At 34.2% G+C, this 26,073-nt stretch overlaps 2 protein-coding genes across 14 annotated transcripts in view; both read right to left on the reverse strand.

The window, feature by feature from the left end:
• LOC120430222 (putative peptidyl-prolyl cis-trans isomerase dodo) overlaps positions 1–26,073 on the reverse strand; it is a 277,938-nt gene that overhangs the window by 230,236 nt on the left and 21,629 nt on the right. The gene's annotated exons all lie outside the window — the stretch shown is intronic.
• The window catches only part of LOC120425161 (tolloid-like protein 2), a 349,823-nt gene that overhangs the window by 26,481 nt on the left and 297,269 nt on the right, over positions 1–26,073 (reverse strand). For 12 of the 13 annotated variants that reach the window (XR_005606479.2, XM_039589595.2, XM_039589594.2 and 9 more), the window contains 2 exons: positions 16,073–16,250; positions 2,943–2,969 (listed from right to left, as the gene is read on the reverse strand). Coding sequence is in view for 11 of the 13 variants with exons in the window: in XM_039589595.2 (XP_039445529.1) it covers positions 2,943–2,969; positions 16,073–16,250 (205 nt within the window). In the remaining 2 variants the exon portion in view is untranslated. The remainder of the gene's footprint in view (positions 1–2,942; positions 2,970–16,072; positions 16,251–26,073) is intronic. The other variant, XM_039589593.2, reaches the window with a different exon arrangement.

Below are 26,073 nucleotides of genomic sequence, written 5' to 3' on the forward strand. Positions count from 1 at the left end.
GATAGGGACCATCCACAAACCACGTGGACACTTTTTTGGGAATCTCAAACCCCCCCCCCCCCTCGTGGACAAATGTCCATACAAAAAAAAGTTTTTGTATTGAGCGTGGACAATCGCCATACCCCCCCCCCCTAAAGTGTCCACGTGGTTTATGGATGGTCCCATACTCATATTGTGAATTATGAAAATTCTACTGTTTTGAAAAAGGGAATTATGAGATTTTTTTTAATTTCCCGCGAAAACGGGAAAATATTTTTTTGAATTCCGGGAATTCCCGGGATCCCGGGAAATTTTTGAAACTTTTGAAACGTAATTATATTTCATTATATTATATTTGATCCCGGGCAATTTTCAATCTAAACAAGGATAGTAGTTTTTAGATAGCTTAAAATATTTTGTTGTTGTGCTTTGAATTTTAAATGCACCACAATTTCCAATCCATTTCCGATTCAAATTAACTAAGTCTCTTATAGATATTTATTTTTAATTTGTTGACTAAAACAACTTAAAATTTCTTTTAAAATGTTTAAAAAATAAAATAAGACAACAAATAATATAAGTTAATGTAAAATTATCAGTAAGTTTAGACTTTCATGTTTTTATATTATTTTTTTACAAATTATCACAACCGCCAACTGGGAAAAATCTGGACTACAGACTGAATAGGTACAGGAGATTTTAGAGCAATAAATCTGAAAATCGGTGTACTAATTATTTTGTGCTGCTCATGTTTTAACCGAAATCAATCAAAACATTATGCAAAAAATGGCTTAAGCAGCTGTCTTAGTTCGATATACATTTGTGCTGATTTGACACAGGTGCCGGTGTTTGATGAAAAATAATTAAATAAGATATATATTTTTTTTTAATTAAAACCATGAATATACGTATATTATACCCAATCAAATTATTAAACAATTTTCTCTTATATGTCAAAAATGGTAATATATGCTGATAAAAAATTACACTGCTATAAATTCTTATCGATTACTAATTATTCAACTGTTTATCCATTTCCACAACCAAATCTAAATTTCCCGACCAAAGTTTAATTTGATTTTCAATTCCTATCGGTTTTTGAAAAATCCCGGGAATTTTGTCCTGGGAATTCCCGGGATGGACGCACTACCAAAAACCTTGATGTAATAAAAATCTATGCAGAATTTTGCGTCGTTTGATATTTTTATTGCAAGTTATGAAAATTTCACGATCTTCATAAAATACGGTATTTTTTTTTGTATTTTAATTAAAAACTCTAATTAGTGATAATCTATATAAAATTTGCGTCGCTTTATACCCATGTTGTGAATTACAATAATTTGAGTATTTTGTGAAAATGTGTGTACATTACACTCAAAACTTTGATGTAGTAATAAATTTAGACCGAAATTCACGTATCCAAGTTGCAAATTATGCAATTTTGATATTTTCTCAAATTATTTTTTATTGTAAAAAAATGGGTACTTTTCAATGAAAACTCCAATTAGGTAAGTAAAAATCTATTTAAAATGTTGTGCTTGATAGCCATTTTAAGTAGCAAGAAAATAAAATATTTAAAAAACACGATATTTTGTGAAATTTTTTGAGTACTTATACTTTTAAACATACTATATTATTACTTTTTATAAATAGCTTTCAAGATCTCAAAGAACTTTGTTTGAATATGTCGTTTATGGCCATATTTAGTAATCTTCAATTATTTCACTGTTCAAAATTAAATTCTTGTAGCACTTTTTTTTCCTGAAATTTGGGTAGCAATATATTTTTATGTCATAAATAAAGCTTGACACATATTGAAATGAATTTTTGGTTATTGAATTATTGTATACCGAAATTTGGACAATCGTCATTAATGTATCTGGAGTTTTTTTTTTAAATGACTAATAAGGGACCATCCATAAACCACGTGGACACTTTTTTTGCTAATCTAATCCCCCCTCCCCATCGTGGACAACCGCCAACCCCCCTCCCCTTAAGTGTCTACGTGGTTTATGGATGGTCCCTAAACAAAATTTTGATTCAAAGTGTTATATCAGCGATTCCACGTCAAACAGGAAGGATTCAAATCAAAAGTGCTCCGATTTGGCTCAAATTTGGCACAGGAGTTCCTTGGCCAAAATGATTAGGGTGTTCCTATCCGAAATAGGGTGGTCCAAAAAAGACGTTTTTCGACGATTTAAGCAAAACCAACTTTAAAAAAAATCATGCTTCAGGAACGGCTGAACTATTTTTAGAGCGCCACTTTTCCAAAGAACTGAGGCTCTAAAAAAAAATGTTTAGGTTTGAAAAAACTGAATATTTAAAAAGGTCCTATGAAGATTGCATTTGCTGATTTGAAGGTCTCGGGACCAAAGTGTTCATACCTGAAAATATTTTTCAGTTATGGGTATTAGATTAAAGTATGACAAACAAACAAACAAACAAACTTGCACTTTTTGACAGTTTGCCTGCTCTGCTTGTTGGCAGAAATGTCAACCTGCATATATTTTGCTTTGTTTGTTTGTCGTAGTCTAATACCTCCTTGACTGACATTGAATGTCAGTACTACAGTGACGATCAGTGACAAGACAGATGTTTTGATTGCTCAAATGTAAAGGTAAATATTTGATGGAAAATATGTAGCAACGATAAACAATACACGAATAAAGCAAAGTAAAGCTCAAGCAACAACAATCTTTTTTTGCATGCTTACATGAATGCAAGTGTGTGGCTCGTGAGTGAGTGTGAGTTAGTGCGCGTGTGTTTGTGTGTTTCGTAGTATAGTGCCTGAGAGGTGAAATTTCTAGTATGAAATGAGCTAATTGCGAGATTAAAAGCATGAAAAGTTTTTTCTTCTTCCTAGCCCTCATCCTAACCTACACCCAAAGTCTAAGAAAGTAAACCCCAAGAGAGGTGAAGAAAGATGCAAGATGGTGGCAAATGGGTAGAGAGGGGGTACTTACGCTGGAAGTTCACCAACCGCCGCTCCGCTGTGATGATGGTGGTTTTGGTGGTTGGTGGTGAGTATGGTGAAAGTTGTGGTGGTAGTGGTGACGGTGGTGATTTTTTTTGTTGATTTTTTTTATTTGCATTGTTTATTTGTTCAAATTTTGGTGGGCGGTGCACACATTACACACACACAGAGTGACGAAGACGCGCGCGTTCGTGGTTTTGGTGGGTTGGGAAAGAAACAGAAAATATTTTTCGTGGTTAGGCTCAGAACTTTGAATTTTTTGTGGTAATTTTGATTGTGGTGTATTTGAACGTAGTTTCTGTGGTTTTCATTTGAAGTATGTTTTTTCTTTCTTTCTCTCAAAAAGTTAAGGCCAATTATCATCAACCAAAGCTTAAATGCCTGCCGGTGAGGGTACTTCTGAGCTTAATGTAAAGTTGTTGGAAAGTGACTGGAAAGAGTAGGTTGTGCCCGACTTTGTGGTATTTTAAGTTCTTTCCGTTTTGTGCCAACAGATGGAGTGTGTGGGTGAGAGAGAGTCTTTTGCTGGGTAGTGGTGGGGTTTGCGGGTGAAATGTAGAATTTTAATAATCCCTTTGAAAGTCATTTAGAGAGTTGGTTTGTTAGCAAATGAGCAGAGCTAACCACGGTTTGCACTTGCAACCAAAGGGAAACAAAGTACTGGCACTGAGATGTGCTTTTCACTTTGAACCACAGTTATCTTTTGAACTTGTGTGACTTCAGGTTCAGGTTTGCATGGACAGCTTTCCCTGGAGTTTTCTCTGGCTTGAGTTACAGAAATTTCTCTTGAACTTTAAGAAACTCGAATCACAGACGAACAGATGAAGATATCTTTTCTAAGTTCATTAGTAAACGGTCAACTTGAATGGTCAAAAAACTCACCATGGCAATTTAGAATTCACCACAGCTCATTAACACGCCTATGACAGTTACTTCAAACTGCATTCACGCACAGTACCTTACATTTCGAGTGGTGCTCACATTTACAACTAGATGGCTCTAGTGATGAATTTTTGACAATCTTCGGTTGTCATCTAAAATTAAGTACGAATAGATTGAGGATCATGCAAAACATCAAATTTGGGTAATTTTTACTCAGATCTGAGTAAATTTTACTAACATAGTTCTGAGTGAAATTTAAAAAAAATCTGACGATTGGCCGTTCGAAAATCATTTGTGTAAACTCGGTTTTGATGAAACTGAGTAAGCTTGGATGTGCGTGTAGAGCTATAAAATTTTAAACGATCATTCAAACACAATTTTAACTCAAACTTGAGTTAATAAGATAAGGCATGTGGCTTAAACTAACTCAAATTAAAGACCTGTTGAGCGCAATTTTTCACGTACCATCAGATTGGCAAGCCATCAATTTAAAAGATGAGAACATCCAACGGACAAATTCAGTCCATCGCGATTCGACGGGCCATCATTTGCCGTGTGCCATACCAGTGAATTTCACGGCACATTTCGTGTCATCGAGCCGGAAATTTGAATACATTAGCGACGATTTGCGGGGTGCACAGATGCAAAAAGTAATGGAATTTTTTTATTCTTTTTCAACTTAAAAAAAAAAAACTTTAAAATATTCCCTAAACCTAGCCATGCATAGTTCAAAGATTTCTTACAAAAATTATGTAATTTTTTTAGAAATTACTAACTGTTTGAAAAAGTTGTGAAGAGTCATAATTGAAAATAATTATTTTTTTACATGCTTTTTGATTTAAAAAATACAATTTTAAAATAATTATTTGCCAATTTTTAAAATCGCAACATAGACAAACAAAAGTAAATCAGTTAAAATAATCATTCGATTTACAACTTAACGGTCAATTTAATGAATATGAAACTCACCATGGCTTATCTGAATTCACCACAGTTTATTTACACGCGTTTGCCTATCAAATGTTTTGTGCAGTGTGCGTTTCCACTACTAGATGGCTCTAGTGATTGATAAATTTGTGATTACGAAGTTCAACGATATTTATCTGATTGTCTGTGCTAGTTTACTGTAATTTAAAACTGTATTTAAGTATTTAAAATTAGCCTATGAAAAACGGTACACTTTAAACAAAAATCACTATTTTTTCTCAAAACCAAAACTGTTTACACGTTTTTACAAAATAACTCATTCTATGTTTCGTTTATTTACTCCTTTTTCAGATGAATTTAGCGAGGTTCTCATGAAAATTTGTACAAACTCATACAAATTTTCAAAATTCTTATCGGACTTGTTTTAAATAAAGGCAATAATAATAAAAATAACAAAAATATTGTTTCGAGGAAATCAGTGAAAATACATCAAGCAAGAGTTTTGTTTCGAGCAAAGCAAAGGAGTTTAAAAATAAGTGTAAAATTACGCAAACATGCGTAATTCTCTTTTCAATTCCATCAATCTTCAATTCAACCCTCTACTGCCCAGGTAAGTCTGGGACATTACAAAAATTACTGCAGACTTCTTTTTACAGAAAATATAGGAAATGTTAGTAAAAAACACAGCCAAAGTTGACCCCTAAAAAAATTACATTTTTAAAAACATTGGCAAAGTCACATATAACAAGTTAAACTTCCAACCCTGAAATTTTCTAAAATTTTAAGAGTTCTTCTTTCCAATGCTTTTTAAAGATCAAAAATCGGTTGAAAAATTGTTTTTTTTTGCGATTTTTTAGATCGAAGCCCGTCTAAGGCGGGGTTAGGTTGTAGAGGGATAACTGTCAATTTGAATAGCGTCCTAAAGCCCTATGTAAATGTTTATGTACAACGGTAAAAAACACAATTTCTAGTCACTATTTTTCATTTTGATACAAAAAAAATAAATTGACAAGACAACATTTTTTTTAGATGGATCAACTGTGGTCCCCTTGGAACGAGCTGTCAAGTAGAACATTTTCTGTCAAGAATGGCCGCGAAGTCGATTTTTTTAAATTGATTTAAAAATCCATTTTAAATCCTTTACGGTCGTACAAAGACATAAGCTTTATCGTTGTGAACGATAATATCACAAATTTAAGCTTCATTCTAGGACCCAATTATCTGAAACTCATCACGTGAATTTGAATTCTCAACAGCCCATCTAAATTCGTTTGACAGTTATTTAAAACTGCTTGCAGGCACTCTACCATACTTTTCGTACGTGCAAAACTAGATGGCTCTAGTGAAATTGATCTAAATTTGAGTAAAATTTGATAAGCAAGATATTTATTTGAAAATTCCTCCCAAGATAAATTCTATTTTTTTTGTAATTTTTGATGAGTGCAGTTACTTGTCTTTAAAGATTATCGGGAGATCATTCAAGCGTTAATGTTGTATTTCCAAATGTTCTGTAAAACGAGATATTTTTCACTGTTCCAGCTTCTCTCATCCTGCTCCAACTTCCAAGCATCCGAGGCTCGCGTTACTTCTGATACAGCTAATAATAATAATTTCCAAAAATTTATTCCGCACCTACCGAGGCGTGAAATTGCCACAGAAAACCTCCATCAAAAGCTTCTCCCACCTCTCTCTCTCTCCCTCTCACCAAATGTTTCCCGGTGGGGAAAAAAGCCACGCAGCTTTTGACACACTTGTCGAAGCTGTGCGTGTAAATCAATATTCCACACCTTGTCCTTTCGTAGAGCTTTTGGAGGGTGGGGGAAAATATCAACTTTATCGCGTCAACAACTTGCCGGCGAGCAAGCTTGACATCGGTTTCGGAGTTTAGCGGTGCAAACTTGGTTAGTTCTTCATTTTCGTTGGTTGTTTAGCGAATCTGGCAGCACTGCTCGATTATGACGTTTTACACGCTTAATGCTCAACTTTCGTCAAAATCTGACAGTTGCCTCCTTTACTCGTTTCGGAGTAGGTTCGGTTTTGATGAATTACTTCAAATTTATGTGTTATTTGGAGCGTGTAATGTTGTCATCTGAGGGCAGTGCTGCCAATTAATCTTCATTTGTGTTTATGATATTTACGAAAAGTGTAATGACATTTAATGTTGCTGTTGTTTGGTGAGTTTTGATTTGACGTGTCAACTTGAACACAGCAGCTGCCTGGCTACATTGCGCATTGTAACGTGTAATAACAACTTTCTACTTGGGCTAACTGATGGTGAATTGTGTGTGTGGGGTGAGTTTGATGTGTGAAAACATCGAGACATGATTAAACAGGGATTTTTAGATATGTGGCCTTTGAATATGGGTTTTTTTAGGGGTTTTGTTTGATTTTACTTTTTTTCCCAAAAAGCTGCAACACGTTTTGTGGGTGGGTTTTTGCTGAGCTTTCGGGCATGTGAGTGAGTGTGTTTTTTTTATTCTTATTTACTTTTGTCTGGGTGATTTACACTGTGAACACGGTTAAATATTGATATCATTCAGATGTGGGAAAAGGGTGACTTGTGTGTCGATTACTGTGTACAATATATTGCTCTTCAAATGCTACGGTTTGCTGTCTAAACTTCAAGCGGTAATACGTTGGCGAATATTTTTGTATAAATATGGTTTATTCCAACGGTTGTTTACAATGTGTGATATTTTTGATTTTTTTTTCCATGTTTTTAACGCTGAAGACTCCTGAGAATAAAATAATATAAAATGCAATTTGATCAGTGTGAACAATATTAAATGTTCAATGACTACGTTGCCTTGCGGTTTTCTCTGTCTGCTGTTTTTGCATTTGAATGTCTCATGCTATGCGAACAGGTGCAGGATACCTTCGTTGAAGCAGAATTCATTAACCAATAAGTTCTGAGTTATTTGAATATCTTTTTTTTTTATTTGGAAATAAAAATGTGTCTAAAAAATTAACAAGTCATGTTTGCTACGCAAAGTTAGACATATATTCAAACATCAACATTTAATCTGAATGCTTTTGTAAGGGAGCGTTCTTTTATTACGTTACGCAAAAAATTTGATTCTTGGACCCCCTCCCCCCCCCTCGTAACAAAATTTCCATACATTTTTTAAAAAAATTGTATGGAGCGTAACGCGGCCGTCGACCCCCCCCCTCCCCCCAACTGCGTTACGTAATAAAAGAAGGCTCCCTAATCAACAATTTCTAATTTAATTTCGAAGCTTTTTTTTAGATATGGGGATCTACTAAATAAGTTTATCAACTCATAAATATTTGACCTTATTTTGGCATTAGTGCAAACAGATATTAACAGATATTAATCATTTTTATCTCATCAATCAACAAATTATAATTTGTTTTTGAAATGATCGGAATTTTTACGAATGTTTTATGTTTTAACATTGAAAATCGGAACATAAGTTGCTGAGATATCGACATTATAAAATTGTGGGGTTTTTGGGTAAGATTTAGACAACCTCAATTTTCCTCTTTCTTTTTGTTTAAACCGCTGTATCTCAGCAACCAGAGGTCCAATATTCTATGTCTCTTTGACAATTTTATAGAAAATCAAAGATCAGAATCTTTTAAAAATAGATATTTTTAGAAAAGGTCACTCATGGTCAATATTTTTAAAAATCAAAAAACTGCAAATATTTCGCTAAAATCAAACTTTGGGTGACTATATCTTGAATACGGAGCCCTTTATCAAAAAATCTGTAAAGTACTTTTCGATTGCAAATCAAATTTAACATAAAAAAATTAGGTCGAATTTCGTTTTGTATGAAATTTCGATTTTTTCCAAAAATCACTATTTTTTCAAAAATTCATAACTTGGCGGCAGATTTTTTGACCATATTTATCTATGGCTCAAAAGTTGGGGTTTTTTGTCCTCTAAAAAATATCAAAAATTCTCGAAAATCAAAAAATACGTATTTTGGGAATTTGAGTTTTTGTAAAAAAAAAGTTAATAAAAAATTCGGCAATTTTTCCGTGTACCTATTTTTTTCTCAATAGTCCTCAAGAATACCTACAACTTTGCCGAAGACGCCAAATTGATCAGAAAATTCACTCAAAAGTTCCAGCTGTTTAAATTTTTACGTACCATTTTTGTATGGACAGCTGCCAAAATTGTATGGAGACTTGTATGGGTGAACCAATGGCACAAAATAGCTTCTTTGGTCATAGGGAAGGCCCCACAAAGTTTGAGCCAAATAAAAAAATACAACAAATAAAAATGGTCGAAATCGGCCGATTTCGAAGAGAACTGCTCATAAAATAGATTTTATTTTGAAAAAATCTATTTTTACTCAAAAACTTGACCTTTTCGAAAAAATCTAATGATGGGAATGGATTCAGCAGACAAAAATACATTAAAAATGATCAATTAGACTGACGAGACATCGACATTTAGTCATCTCTGAGTCATACTTTAGCATAAAATAGATTTTATTTTGAAAAAATCATCGAAAATTCAATTTTTACTCAAAAACCTGACCTTTTTGAAAAAATCTAATGATGGGAATGGATTCAGCAGACAAAATTACATGAAATATGATCAATTAGATTACCGAGACAAACTTATTTAACGTTCTGCAAAGCATTTTTGATTTTTATTATTGATATCCCAGCATAATTTGACTTGCATGCAAGTTGGAAAAACTTGAATGAGAACCAACTGAAAATATAATTTTAAAATGGCTATAAATATGCGTAGAAACAATCAGATTTAGTTGTTTATTCAATAGTTCTTTTGTAAAATAGTCGACAAAGTAGCTAATTTTGGCCTAAACTAACATTTCAAACGGGTGTATCTCAAAATTGGGACCATTTGGAGCAATTCTGGACCCGGATTCGGATTCAGCAGGCAAAATTCTACTAGGAACACATATACTCGTCTCAGAGACAAAATCTTGTTGGACTGTGTTATTGATTATTAAAATTGCCGTTTTAATTGATCAGAAAATCATCACAAGTATTTTTTTTAAATTTAATTCTTTTTGCAAAACTTTGTGAGGGCCAACTCTATGATTAAAGAAACCAAGATTAAATTTTCAAAACGTCCTGATAGGTTGTTTTAAATATTTATCATTTTGCATGTTTGGTTTATCTATACAAGTTTCACTTTAAAAAGATACCATCGAAATAAAAAAAACCAATTGCACTATTTGACAAAAAAATATGAATTTGCGCAAGAACACTTTTTTTTTTATTTTCGTTTGTGTTTTTAGATAATAAACAAATGAAATTTTGAGAAAGAGCTAGAAATATTTTGCAGCGTTACCATTTTGTTTTGAAAGAACCACGATGTTTTGGAAACACTAGCAATCATTGTGATTTATTTAACCCAGTCATGGGTAACCAGATAATTCGAGCAACACATGTCTCATTGTGAGGAACATTAAAAAGTGTAAAATTTTGAATGAAGAACGTTATTTTGCAAAAAAAAAATAATTGTGCGCTAGTTTTGCCGGGGAATTTCAGCAGAGTAGAACTGGGTTCAATTCCCCGAAAGTGAACAATTTATTCCTTAAATTACCTGAGCAATTCTCTACGAAATCAGTCTTTTTTCTTAAATTTTAATTTTTGTATTTTTTTATCCGACTGAAACTTTTTTGGTGCCTTCGGTATGCCCAAAAAAGCCATTTTGCATCATTAGTTTGTCCATATAATTTTCCATACAAATTTGGCAGCTGGCCATACAAAAATGATGTATGAAAATTTAAAAATCTGTATCTTTTGAAGGAATTTTTTGATCGATTTGGTGTCTTCGGCAAAGTTGTAGGTATGGATACGGACTACACTGGAAAAAAATGATACACGGTAAAAAAATTTGGTGATTTTTTATTTAACTTTTTGTCACTAAAACTTGATTTGCAAAAAAACACTATTTTTAATTTTTTTTATTTTTTGATATGTTTTAGAGGACATCAAATGCCAACTTTTCAGAAATTTCCAGGTTGTGCAAAAAATCTTTGAGATCTTTATGAATTTTTGAATCAATACTGATTTTTTCAAAAAATCGAAAAATTGGTCGCAAAAATTTTTCAACTTCATTTTTCGATGTAAAATCAAATTTGCAATCAAAAAGTACTGGAACGAAATTTTGATAAAGTGCACCGTTTTCAAGTTAAATCCGTTTTTAGGTAACTTTTTTGAAAATAGTCGCAGTTTTTCATTTTTTTAAAATTAGTGCACATGTTTGCCCACTTTTGAAAAAAATATTTTTGAAAAGCTGAGAAAATTCTCTATATTTTGCTTTTTTGAACTTTGTTGATACGACCTTTAGTTGCTGAGATATTGCAATGCAAAGGTTTAAAAACAGGAAAATTGATGTTTGTTAAGTCTCACCCAAACAACACACCATTTTCTAATGTCGATATCTCAGCAACTTATTGTCCGATTTTCAATTTTAAAATATGAAACATTCGTGTAATTTTCCGATCTTTTCGAAAAATTATTTTCAAAATATTTAAACCAAGACTAACATTTCAAAAGGGCCAAACATTCAATATTACGAACAAAGATTTTTTGCTGATGATTCTCTAAAATACATCCAAAAATTAAAACAAAAAATATGTTTTTTTTTTTCGAATGGAGTTTTTAGGAGTCAAAAACTGAAATCAAAAAATGTTGATAAATTTTTTCACCTATTTTTTTAACCATGATTGTCCTTACCGAAGAACCGGAAATATAGCACCTACAAATTTGCTCAAGACACCAAATTGATCAAAAATTGCGTTCTCATGATACAGATTTTTTGGGTGTTTGGATACCAGCTTAAAATTAGTATGGATTAAACAAGGACGCAAAATGACAAATAAATAATTCAAAAAAAAAAATCGATGGTCGATAATAGGCAGAATTTCTTAGTAGACTCATAAATAACATTATTTCGACAAAATCTTTCAGTGTTTCTCAACCGGTAAGGAATGCCACCAGACCCAGTGTCACCCCTGATGACGGTTACATTTTTTCATAAATAATACTCTAAACTTGTTACATTTTGTTTGATCATGAGCCTTTCACAATGTTTTTGTCATATTTTATGTAGTTTTTATTTTGTCAAAGATAATATATTTTAAACATTTTTTTAATGTAATGTTTTTTTTTTGGATAAATTGTGCAGTCCCTAAATTATTGTTTTTGTATGATTTTGTTACTCTTATTTTGAAACAGAAAGCTTCCAACGAACTTTAAAAACGGAGCGTTTGGTACGGTATGTCCATGCATCCTTCCTCCCCTGTAGATTCTGTGAAATGTGATCCGTTCATAGAATCCTCTCTGCGGTAAACACAACGCAGTAGGGCTGGCCCCTTTGATTTTTGTAATACATTTTCGGGTGTTCTCGATTGTACTGCAATTAATCTGCTGTGCTTGGCGCGTAATCTAATCACAAGATTTTTTTTTTGTTAGATTAGATTAGATTAGAAATCTTCCAACGAACTTTCAATCTGAATTTTGTGCATTGTTACCAAAAAAATCAAAATGAAGTTGGGTGTAGGTTATTGTACAAAAAAAAGTCAAGGGAAACAAAAAAGGCTGAGAAACGCTGTCTTATATAAATATCTGTCATGAAGGGAACAACCGTAGAAATGACCCTTGCAAGCATATTTTTATAATTTTAAATAATTAAATTAGAAAAAAATTAAACATTGCTTCTTCAAATTAAAACTTGGAATTTTAAAAACGCTACGTTTAAAGCACATTGCTTTGTGATGTTTAATTGAATTTTTAAGATATTTCCTTCCTTTCTTCTTCCCCATAATTTATTGAGGAGGTTATTTTGAAGGTGAAGGTCATAAATTTCTAAAAATAAAAGCAGCATTCTAATTGATGTAAAGCGATTGATTAATTTTTTACTATGCTTCTAAATTATTGAGATAAACTCAATATTTTTCGAATTATTTTGTGTTGATTTAAAGAGAATATACATTGCAGTTTTGGCCATGGTCGAGGGAAAGACATAGAACTGAATATTTTAGGGTATGTTCAAATATGACACACGATACCATGCGTCTCCATTGTTCACTAGGAAGATTCTGTCGTTTGATGGAGACGCATGATTGTTTTATTTTTGTCTGTACTATTTTACACAGATCTATCACATCAAATCAAATTCCTTAGCAATAAATTGAAAAGATACTAACAAGGTAAATGTGACTTACCGCACAAAAAAAAAACTCCAATTTAAATCGTTCTTGAAATAAATTGTTTTTAATTTGTTATTTTAATGAACATTTTTTACATTGTTTTTTTTTAAAAGACAGTTTGGTCTTCTTATATTGTTGGTCCAATTTTACATGTTTTTTGTTATACAATTATTTAAATTTAAATGCACTGTAAACAAAATTGTCATTGAAAGGATACACTTTTATGCTAGATTTTGTATAATAATTTTGAAACTCATTGTTTAAATGTTAAGAATCCAAACTTGCTAAATGGAACAACAATTCTCTGGAAAATGAGCAAATTTATAGGGATCTGTTTTTTAATTGGGTGAAACTTCGCTGTACTTTTTCTATAACCAGCGAAGACATTTTGCATACAATTTCAGCAGCTTTTCATACAAAAAGGTAACTGAAATATTAAAAAAGTGTATCTTGAAGACGAATATTCAAATCAATTTATTGTTTTGAAAAAAGTAGTTACACTCTTAAAAAAACACATTTTTTTAATTCAAGTTTCACACAAAATGTTGAGTTGCACAACATAACCATTTTTTAAAAAGAGGTTTTGGGTAACTCACCACACATAACCTTCGGACGCCTAGAAATGAGCAGAAACTTGCAACAGAGACCACAAAGACCCGGGAGTCGTTAAAGTGGATTGCTTTGCTTTTGCTTTTAAGATGTCAAAAAGTGGCATATTTTTGAGCTGTTGTAAAAGTAGGTCGAAATTCATTTGGCAGTGTTGCCAATGTTCGAAAAAACTGGATTTTCAAAAACTGCAGAAAAAATATAAAAAATACTTTATTTTTCTGAGTACAATCAAAATTGCAATTGAAAATCACTTTGCATAAATTTCAATTTCTTTTCAAATAGATCAGAACATTTCCTGTAATTTTGCTTCGGGACGATTTTCAATGTCAAAGCGTGAAATTATCGTGAAATTTTCGGATCTCTCGGATGAAAATATTTTCAAAAGCAGAAATTCTCGACCATTTCAAATTAGTTTTTTTTTTTACGAATTGACAACACTGTCAAAACATTTTAACCAGCTTGTGCCATAGCTCAAGGGTTGACATTTTTTGTCATCTAAACATATAAAAAAATAAGAAATCTTTCCAAAATGGTTATCTTGAGCAATTTATTTTTTTGTGTGAAAAGTCGAATTTAATAAAAGTAGGTTATTTTGTTAGAATAAAACTATTTTTTCTGAGAAGTTCCTACCAACATCTACAAATTTCAATTCTGATCTTTGGTCCATTAAAAAGTGCAAGACGCATGCCAAAGCGTTTTGAAGGTTAAACTGTCTTTTTTTTTTTCAAACAAAAAAAAAATCATTGCCCGAATTTTCAGAGAATTGATCAGCTGTCAAAAGCACGAAACCACGTGTTTTCAAATCGTTGAACAATGGATTTAAACACTGATTTTGACGTTTGATACGTTTAAATAGGTTCGAACATTTGTAAACATTCAAAGTAGCGAAATTAGAATACACGAATCCGCTTTGTAAAATCTCAAAGTAGCTAAAATTGAATCAATGTGTACCCGAGCAGGGGTAAATAACACGGGAATACCAAATTTTGGTATTACTTGGGCAAATAACAGGGACCAAAATGTGCCCTTGGTTGCCATGGTTTTATTTTTAGGTATTCCCGCGCCCTTGGAAAATCAGATTTTGGTATTCCTATGGTCTTCCAAATACATGATTTTGGTATGATTTCATGGTATTTTACCATCTATTACTGGGCAACCAAGAGCACATTTTGGTCGCTGGTATTTGCACAAGAAATACCTAAATTTGGTATTTTCATACCATTTTTAGTGCAACAGTTGCAGTTAGTGAAAAAACGGAAATGATCTATATGCAACAGCCAAATCTACTCACCTGATGATTCCATGTTGTTCTTAGTGATATTCTTCACCACATTGAATGCATTTGTCATTGATGAACGGCCTGTGCTTGAAGTTCTTGAAGATTCTGAAAAATAACATGATTGAAAAATAAGTGTTATTAAAATGAAACTGGATTGAAATTCACCAAAATTCTATAATCTGTCGATTAACTCGTTTTTCAAAGTATTTGGTTATCCCAACTTAGAGAAATTTCAACGTTTAAAAAAAAATCTTAGTGGGTATATAAAAAAAATTTAAAATCAGCTTTAACATTTTTGGGTTTCAAGTCATTTTAGCGCAAAATTAATTATCTCATCAAAATTTATAAAAAAATAGTTTCATAGTTTCAGAGGAATTTGATGAAACCTTTCAATACCAAAATAATACCAAAATGTGGCATCCTGACTTAGAAATTTTTCCACAATGTCAAGTCATTTCTTCAGGGTATATCAAAAATTTTTAAAATCAAGTTTGAAATTTCCGGTTTTCAATGAAAGCATTCGCTTTGAGACATCATTTAGCGCAAAATTAATTATTTTGTCAAAATTGGTCAAAATTTTCCCATAGTTTCAGAGGAATTTGATAAAACACTTTAATACCAAAATAATACCAAAATGTGCCATCCTGACTTAGAAAATTTTCCACAATTTCAAGTCATTTCTTTAGGGGGTATATCAATAATGTTTGAAATCAAGTTTGAAATTTCCGGTTTTCAATGAAAGCATTCGCTTTGAGACATCATTTTAGCGCAAAATTAATTATTTTTGTCAAAATTGGTCAAAATTTTCCCAAAGTTTCAGAGGAATTTGATAAAACACTGTAATACCAAAAGAATACCAATATGTGGTGTTCGACCATTGACAAATTCTGCAATTTTGCAATATCAAAACAATACCTTTAATTGGTATGATAGCACATTTTGCTCTTGCATAATCCTTAAGACAAATTTTAAAGGGTCCAGGAATACCAAAATTTGGTATTGATACCAGAGAAAGGTATTATTACGCATTTCCCTTGTTATTTACCCATGCTCGGGTATGGTTACGTTTTTAAGACTAATTGCAGATGTAATTTTTAAAATGTTAAATTGTTTCAAAACCTTTAAAATCTCTGGAGTCTTCAGCGCGTGTGAAAAGAATAATTAAAATTGTGTTATCCACTTCAGTGACCATCATAATCCGTTTAATTCAAACGAGGATTTTTTTCTTCTCTCTACTGGTGTTCTCTCTATACTCACTCCGGCGGTGATCCCCTCAGGTTGAAGGACGTGAAGGTGACGTCGACCCGCTGGCCGGGACCTGCTAGGAAGATGTACAGACACTGGCGCGAGTGGTTCGCCGCGTTCGTGAGCAGCGGCGCGCTGAACGTTCCGTTGGCCGGCCCCCCGGACCGGGACACGAACGTCTGGTCACATTCTGTGGAAAAACAAGAATAAAAAAGGAGGGAGAAAAAAGGTACAAACTCGGTTAGTGTACGATGAAGTTGAGAGTTAATTAAGTTTTTTGTTGTTGTATTTTTCTAATTTTAATATAGTTTTCAGCTCTTTGACGTCCCAGTTGGCACCCTGTTGGAAAGTTGTCCCTTTGTTGTTGGGTAGTATGTGTGTTTATTTCCAGGACAAATTCCAACAAGGAGCTAACTTTTCAATAAAGCGAATCAGCAAAAAAAGCACAGTTTACTTTTTGCTGATGTGCCCTTTTGAAAAGTTTGCACTCTATTTGCGATGACTGCTCGGAAAAGTCCTAAACAACGAGTAGAAAAAAGCAACGACACACCGAAATTGCACAGAATGTTGATGAAAGGACAGAGAGTGGGTCAGCAAAAAAAGGAAAAAAAAAGTACAACGACCAACAGAACAGTGGCGATTTGGATATCGCGCAACAACTCGGCTAAAACGCGTGGACTAATCAAATAAGTTTACTTGTTTTAGAGGCGGATGGAAACGACAAAAAGAGGAACATCGACTAAGCTTTTGCCGTTTTTTTTTGTTAGATCCCGAGGGCTCGTAGGACGTAGGTTTGTTTTTACTGGGTGAAATGAACGTGTCAAAATGTTGGAAAATGGAAAAAAGTTGTTCATCGATATTGAAGGCCTCCCCGATAACGAATTTGATGTCACGAGTGCTTGTACTATGTTGTTGGATTAGGCAAACGTTGGCAGATTGGATCTCGTACATTGATGAATTTTTGAAGGTTTTTTGTTGAGCTCATGTTAGTTCGCAGATGTTAAATTCAATTAAAGATTGAACATGGAAACACAATTTAGATTATGTTATTCTTTGTTTCAAATATTTTAGAGAAAAAAAGGACTGAGAGAATAAAAAGGAAGGGCGAGAGCATTCTACTCTCGGTATAATCAATATCACAATAACCCACAATAACGTCGAAAAAAGTGTCAATAATGGTCAATGGGATTTGATCTTAATTCATTTGAATTTGCATAGCCGTACCTTTGGAGGATCAAGTCTCGAAACAATAACGAAAAGTAACGGGTTGGAAAAATTGCAAATTGAAGGCCACGTGGTTTATGCACAGAGCTTACAGAGTCGTATGACAAGATTACGGAAATTTGCTGAGGGTTTAGCTAAAAATTGTAAAGGCATATTTTTTTTTAGGAATTCAGATTTTTTTCATCCTTCACATGATTTTTCCTAGAACTTTAGATGTAACGGGTGAAAAATATGACAACATTTTTTAAATGAGAATCTTCAAGATCCACAACACTTAGATTTTTTTTTACCGAATTCGATAGTAACAAAATCGGTAAAGTTTTGATCGGAAAACCATCTGTCAAAATAAAATTTTTTTTACCGAATTTCGGTTGTACGATGATCAGAGTAGTGCGGTGCCTGTGTGGACGCGCAGTCCTGTTTTTTCGTGTTATTTTCCGTCTCTTTTATGTCGCTGTTCGAGTGCATGGGGTGATTGGTCATTATAATTAAATAATGGCATCAGTAGTGCGGTGCCTGTGTGGACGCGCAGTCCTGTTTTTTCGTGTTATTTTCCGTCTCTTTTATGTCGCTGTTCGAGTGCATGGGGTGATTGGTCATTATAATTAAATAATGGCATCAGTAGTGCGGTGCCTGTGTGGACGCGCAGTCCTGTTTTTTCGTGTTATTTTCCGTCTCTTTTATGTCGCTGTTCGAGTGCATGGGGTGATTGGTCATTATAATTAAATAATGGCATCAGTAGTGCGGTGCCTGTGTGGACGCGCAGTCCTGTTTTTTCGTGTTATTTTCCGTCTCTTTTATGTCGCTGTTCGAGTGCATGGGGTGATTGGTCATTATAATTAAATAATGGCATCAGTAGTGCGGTGCCTGTGTGGACGCGCAGTCCTGTTTTTTCGTGTTATTTTCCGTCTCTTTTATGTCGCTGTTCGAGTGCATGGGGTGATTGGTCATTATAATTAAATAATGGCATCAGTAGTGCGGTGCCTGTGTGGACGCGCAGTCCTGTTTTTTCGTGTTATTTTCCGTCTCTTTTATGTCGCTGTTCGAGTGCATGGGGTGATTGGTCATTATAATTAAATAATGGCATCAGTAGTGCGGTGCCTGTGTGGACGCGCAGTCCTGTTTTTTCGTGTTATTTTCCGTCTCTTTTATGTCGCTGTTCGAGTGCATGGGGTGATTGGTCATTATAATTAAATAATGGCATCAGTAGTGCGGTGCCTGTGTGGACGCGCAGTCCTGTTTTTTCGTGTTATTTTCCGTCTCTTTTATGTCGCTGTTCGAGTGCATGGGGTGATTGGTCATTATAATTAAATAATGGCATCAGTAGTGCGGTGCCTGTGTGGACGCGCAGTCCTGTTTTTTCGTGTTATTTTCCGTCTCTTTTATGTCGCTGTTCGAGTGCATGGGGTGATTGGTCATTATAATTAAATAATGGCATCAGTAGTGCGGTGCCTGTGTGGACGCGCAGTCCTGTTTTTTCGTGTTATTTTCCGTCTCTTTTATGTCGCTGTTCGAGTGCATGGGGTGATTGGTCATTATAATTATATAATGGCATCAGTAGTGCGGTGCCTGTGTGGACGCTCAGTCCTGTTTTTTCGTGTTATTTTCCGTCTCTTTTATGTCGCTGTTCGAGTGCATGGGGTGATTGGTCATTATAATTAAATAATGGCATCAGTAGTGCGGTGCCTGTGTGGACGCGCAGTCCTGTTTTTTCGTGTTATTTTCCGTCTCTTTTATGTCGCTGTTCGAGTGCATGGGGTGATTGGTCATTATAATTAAATAATGGCATCAGTAGTGCGGTGCCTGTGTGGACGCGCAGTCCTGTTTTTTCGTGTTATTTTCCGTCTCTTTTATGTCGCTGTTCGAGTGCATGGGGTGATTGGTCATTATAATTAAATAATGGCATCAGTAGTGCGGTGCCTGTGTGGACGCGCAGTCCTGTTTTTTCGTGTTATTTTCCGTCTCTTTTATGTCGCTGTTCGAGTGCATGGGGTGATTGGTCATTATAATTATATAATGGCATCAGTAGTGCGGTGCCTGTGTGGACGCTCAGTCCTGTTTTTTCGTGTTATTTTCCGTCTCTTTTATGTCGCTGTTCGAGTGCATGGGGTGATTGGTCATTATAATTAAATAATGGCATCAGTAGTGCGGTGCCTGTGTGGACGCGCAGTCCTGTTTTTTCGTGTTATTTTCCGTCTCTTTTATGTCGCTGTTCGAGTGCATGGGGTGATTGGTCATTATAATTAAATAATGGCATCAGTAGTGCGGTGCCTGTGTGGACGCGCAGTCCTGTTTTTTCGTGTTATTTTCCGTCTCTTTTATGTCGCTGTTCGAGTGCATGGGGTGATTGGTCATTATAATTATATAATGGCATCAGTAGTGCGGTGCCTGTGTGGACGCTCAGTCCTGTTTTTTCGTGTTATTTTCCGTCTCTTTTATGTCGCTGTTCGAGTGCATGGGGTGATTGGTCATTATAATTAAATAATGGCATCAGTAGTGCGGTGCCTGTGTGGACGCGCAGTCCTGTTTTTTCGTGTTATTTTCCGTCTCTTTTATGTCGCTGTTCGAGTGCATGGGGTGATTGGTCATTATAATTAAATAATGGCATCAGTAGTGCGGTGCCTGTGTGGACGCGCAGTCCTGTTTTTTCGTGTTATTTTCCGTCTCTTTTATGTCGCTGTTCGAGTGCATGGGGTGATTGGTCATTATAATTATATAATGGCATCAGTAGTGCGGTGCCTGTGTGGACGCTCAGTCCTGTTTTTTCGTGTTATTTTCCGTCTCTTTTATGTCGCTGTTCGAGTGTGAGTAGTGCGGTGCCTGTGTGGACGCGCAGTCCTGTTTTTTTTTTTTCGGGTTATTTTCCGTCTCTTTTATGTCGCTGTTCGAGTGCATGGGGTGATTGGTCATTATAATTGAATAATGCCTTCAGAAGTGCAGTGCTTCTTGGGACGCGCAGTCCTGTTTCTTCGAGATAATTTTCGTCTCTTTTGTGTCGCTCTTTGTGTGCATGGGGTGATTGGGCATAATAATTAAATAATGGCATCAGTAGTGCGGTGCCTGTGTGGACGCGCAGTCCTGTTTTTTCGTGTTATTTTCCATCTCTTTTGTGTCGCTATTTGTGTACATGGGGTGATTGGATTTCTTCTGATTCGTGTTGTTTTCATCTCTTTTGTGTCGTTGTTTGTGTGCATGGGGTGATTGGTCTTCTTCTTCTTCTTCTTTTTTCTTTATTTTTAGTTCGCGCGTTCGTTGGCCAATGAGTTTATTTTTGTTCTCTTTACATAGTTTTCGATAGAAACGATCCGATTTTTTTTTTTCGAGACAAGCAGTCGTATTGCTGGATTAAGTCCTTTCTATATCATCGATGATCGGAAGGCACGCCGACGAATATGTTTTAAGGCTTATGATATAAAATCATTTTAATGAATAAAGCCCTTATTACATCACCGTTGATCGGAAGGCACGCCGACGAAGAATTTCTGGAGGATCGCGGTCGAATTAATACTATATTTAAAATTCTAGATAGCTATCTTTCGGATTCGATTGTGAGTAGCGGGACTTCGCGGTTACTATGCAACGTATTTTTTGGAGTCTTTTATATTTTAAATTTATAAGTCCTTCTTTTATCATCGTTGATAGGAAGGCACGCCGCCGGTTAAGTTCGTTTAAGTTATTGTTTTAATTTCATTACAATCGGTTACGTGGTGTCCTGTTTTCTTTTCGTTTATATTCGTTGATCGTAATAATTTATTCCAACTGGCAGCTTTAGTATTAACTCATCTACTATTTTTGACATTTGCTCGCGTTATCTTAATTGTACCAACAGTAAAAATATACTGATAAGTCCAGCCCATAGCACTACCGCTCGGTTGGCACGCGTTCGATTAAAACAAACTTTTTAAATAATCAATTATTTATCTTTCCGCAGCCGGCTGCCTAAGATTTAAAATTTCAACCGATAAACAAAATGCTCATGGTCACATCACTGCCACTCGTGAATCCTGACCTCATACCCATCTACTAACCCCCTCAAAACTCATGTGATACTTTGTCGGAGAAGCAGTCGATTGGGCGGTCTCTATCACTCAAGTATCGGACTAACATTCCCATCCACTTCCCCGTGACTCTACCACTGGTCGTGGCCGGCGCCGGTATTGATCAGCATGATAGGGGCCTTTGAGAAGTTGCGAAGCGAGGAAAGATAGCACCCACTTATCTTCCACGGCTCGTGGATGTAACTTCTGGAGGTCCTGGTCAATAACGGAGTAGCAACTGCGGGTGGGCACCTATGCTTATGCTTATGCTTATGCTTAATTTCGGTTGTACGATGAACAATAATAATCTTCATTATCGAATTTCGATAAGTTTTTACAGAATTCGGTAATTTGCAGTTTACCGAACTGTTTAGCAGTTGAAAATTCGGTAAACTTTACCGAAATCGTTTAAAAAATCAAGTGTGCATAATAGAAAATAATGAATTTTGCGAGATTGAAAACATTGATGCACAGCAAAAAAACTGGGTAAAATCGCATGCAAAAGCATGCACATCACCTTTGTGAACAAAAGCATGTAATATTGTATGAGAAAACGTGTACACAAAAAGCATGTACCGAAGAAAAAAAAAATCAGGTCTGCTCACCCCAAAAACAACATCAATTCGGCGAGAGTCATATTTAGATTACCAAGTCCGCGCCCCAGCCCACTCGGCTATCTCGCCGCTGTGAAAATAGTCAGATCAATGCCAATGTAAGAGTAGGTTTTCTGTACGTCGTATACTGTGTTCACTGCATACGATGTATGGGGAACCTACAGCTACAACGGTGAAGATCCAACTAAAAACAAAGCGGCGAGATAGCCGAGAGGGTTGGGGCGCGGATTTGGTAATCCTAATATGACTCTAGCCGGTTCGATTTTATTTTTGGGGTGAACAGACCGCTTTTTTTTTTCTTTGGTACATGCTTTTTGTGTACACGTTTTCTCATACAATATTACATGCATTTGCTCACAAAGGTGATGTGCATGCTTTTGCATGCGATTTTACCATTGAATTTTTGCTGTGGGCTGAATAAAAAAATAGATTTAATTTTACCTCAATTTATGTTAAAAAAGTAAAATCACACAAGTACAGATTTTACAAATATTTACAGATTTTTTTTGTGACACAAAATCTGTCAATATCCACATATGTAGTTTTACCATTTTATTACTGGGCATAATATTTTTTTCCAATTTTTTTTTCATAACCTAAAATTATTTTTTCAGATCTCTAAAAGTGCTACGAACATTACTATTACTATTGCTAAAACTTGAAGCTAAATTTCAAAATTAGATTTTTGAAGGTTTGTTTTTGGGCAATTTTGACTTGGATTGTTATGGTCAAAGCTTCAATTACAGCTTTTCTAGATTTCTAAATTCCGCCTAATTTTTCCATCTGTACCATTTCTTAAAAGTTATATTTTAATTAGCCTAAAAGTGAATCATCCTAGCATTCAACCAGGCCAAAAGTAAATTAAATTCATTTGTAACCACTCTTCTTGATTTCACTGTTTTCGTGCTATTATAAGTTTTGCTCATCGTAGGGGAAGCAAACCCTTTTTCAGCCTACTTCTATTATCGGCTTATCAGCACTTTGATCATGAATTACAGCTTTCATAAAGTGTTTTTGACTGTTCCAAAGTAACAGATAGCTCAAATAAAAGTTTGCAAGCAACTCTCCATTGTTGATGCATCTGAAAATGTTGATTTAATAGCGGAAAACTGCAAAAGTGATGAAATTTGTCGAACGGCTCAGACTGATTAAAATGGATGAATTTCCCTTACCACGCGTCTCCATTGCAAATAAAGAGCTGCATATGTTTTGATGGAGACGCATGCTCGTTTACTTTTTGCAGTGGAATTTCACGTCAGCTCAAAAGTTACTGTCCTTACCAATAAATGGAAAGGATAATACAAGTTTAGAGCAACTAGGGTGACATCCTTAAAGTATCCCGGCCAGACGGTAATAACAACATTCATGCCATTTCAATAACAAATACTGTTAAAATAACAAAAATTGTTATGGAATTTTCTTGCAAAATCTATTTTTGCATAAGAGTTTAATAACAGTTTATGTTATCATAACAAAATTTGTTATTGTTCTGATATTTGTTGCAAGCCCAGACAACTTGGGAATAACATTTTCTGTTATGGAAGAATATCTCCAAATGTTATGGAATGGGATGATCGGATTAGTTGTTAAAATAAAAAAATAATAACAAAGATTTGTTCGAAGAATAACTTTAAATGTTATAAGTCTGTTATTACAATAACAATCCAATAGCAAAAAAATCATAACGGCGAATAAAAAATCTTGTTATAAATAACATAAAATGTTATTGGCCAAGTATTTTCAAATATCAAAAAATGTTATTCTCAAGTTATTTCCGTCTGCTCGGGATGTCACACTCTAAAATGTTGGCTTACACACTTTATGGATGAAGCCTAGTTTTTTTAACGTTTACTGTCCAATTGAAAAAAAAGTAAATTTGAGCCAATTGGAGCTACTTTTATTTTTTGAACGATTATTTTTAAATTGCAAAAAATATGTTTTGACTGTTTTACCATGCAACTAGATGAAATAATAAGTTCAAAGAATTCTTAAACAGGCTTATTTCAAACATGACATTTCCAAATGATTGTAGCCCATATTTTTGATGTTTTCAACGTTTTCGACTTTGTATTGTTATATTTTTGTATAATTAAACTAAAGGCCATGGTTTCCCCATGTCAATGAATGTTGAATGAATTTTCAGTGAAATGATTGTATATTTGAAATGCATGACAAATATTTTTGTCAACATGCAAAAAATGCATATGGGACATTTATGCGAACAGGGGCAGTAGTTTTTAACAATCATTAGTTTCCAAAATATGTTTTTGTTTTGTTTTGTAGTACTGTCGAGACTCGACTACCCGAAGGTTTTTACGGGACTTCGGACAATCGATTCATGAAAAACATTTGTTTAACCTTTTAACCAAACGCGACTTCTGTGACCCCATTTTAGTAAAACTCGAGTAGATGATCGAGCCTGTTGGCAAAACAAAGTCATTTTTTCATTATTTCATCACCGCCATTTTGGCAGCCATCTTGGATTTAAAAATCACAATCATCACTTAAGACTAGTTTTGGGTAGTGTTGTTAAGCTCAACAACGAAGAATGTTTTTTTCCTGATTCGATTATCCAAAGCGGGGGTGTTTTTAAGGCAGTTTTGAGGAAATACAGTTAAAAAATAAAATAAAAGGTTATTTGTGTAGCAGACAAAAGGCAGGACGAGAGCAAGCAATCTGTCGAGTTCAGAAATGAATTTTAAGTTGACAGGGAGTTTGGTAGGAACTGAAGTACCCAAAATGTCCTGTTTTGGGACATTTTTTTGGCGAAAGTGTTTTTTTTGTCAAAATAATTCTTTGTTCAAAATATGGTTGAAAAATTAAATCAAAAATCTTTTGGAAAATTTTGATAAAGTGCATCGACTTCAAGCTATTGAAATTCATAAGCATTTTATTCTTCAATTTAAAAATACTTCGTGAAATTAAAACATTTTTTGATTTTTTGGATTTTGTTTCTTGAGCACTGATTGTTGAAACATTTTAAAATGGACAGTATAATTATATTTTTGCCGTTCTTACTAAAGAAAGGTATAGGATTTGCTTTTGGATTTTACGTAATGGTTGATCTTCAGCCTTTGAAAATATGTATTTTTAGAGAACAGCAAATTCCATGGAAAAACGAACTGATAATTGCTGAAATGTTTTTATACGTTCAAAAATTAACCTGAGCGCACCCGGGCAGACGGTTATAACAAAATTCAAGTCATTTCAATAACAAATACTGTTAAAATAACAGAAAGATTTATGGAATCTTCTTGAAAAATCATTTTTTGCATAAGAGTTTAATAACAGTCAATGTTATCATAACAAAATTTGTTATTGGTCTGATACTGGTTGAAAGCCACAACAACTTTAGAATTAGTTGTTAAAATAACAAAAAATAATAACAAAGATTTGTTCGAAGAATAACTAAAAATGTTATTTATCTGTTATTACAATAACAATCCAGTAACAAAAAAATCATAACGACGAAATCTTGTTAAAAATAACATAAAATGTTATTGGCCTAGTATTTTCAAATATCAAAAAATGTTATTCCTAAGTTATTTCCGTCTGCTCGGGTAGTTCTCAAATCACACTTTCAAAAAACAACATATTCAAATCACACGGTTCAAAACTTAAAACATGTTTTAACTAGTCAGTGTGTATTGTGTCAGTGTTGAGATTCAGACGCCATGGAAAATCATGCAAGAAGTTGTATTTAATCGCAAAAATGGCTAGCGTGCTAAAAAAACAATAAAATTGTAATTTTCATCAAACTAAGTCGGATGGAAAATGTTTTCTGTTCCTGTTATATTTTTAATTTTTTTTTTAAATGTTGCAGACAACTCACACACATTCTTTAAAATTTATTAATCTGAAGAAAAAACGTAATATGGGAATTTAACTGAAAGTAACTTTAAATAGCACGTTGGAAAAAAATCTCTAAAACAAATTAATGTTAAACAAACGAGTATTTATTAAATACTTTAAATTATGTTTATCAAGGAGTCAATTTTGGGTGGTTAAACAGCACGCACGCCTTGATTATTCGTGTTTCGAGCGTCATTTTTTTCAGTGAGTGGTGTTTTTTGTGCTTTAATTAAGATTACATTAATTGTTTTGTGATTTTAAAAGCTCTTCCTATATCACCGTTGAT

Source organism: Culex pipiens, chromosome 1 (assembly GCF_016801865.2).
Source record: "Culex pipiens pallens isolate TS chromosome 1, TS_CPP_V2, whole genome shotgun sequence".
In the NCBI taxonomy this organism is placed as follows: Eukaryota; Metazoa; Arthropoda; class Insecta; order Diptera; family Culicidae; genus Culex; species Culex pipiens.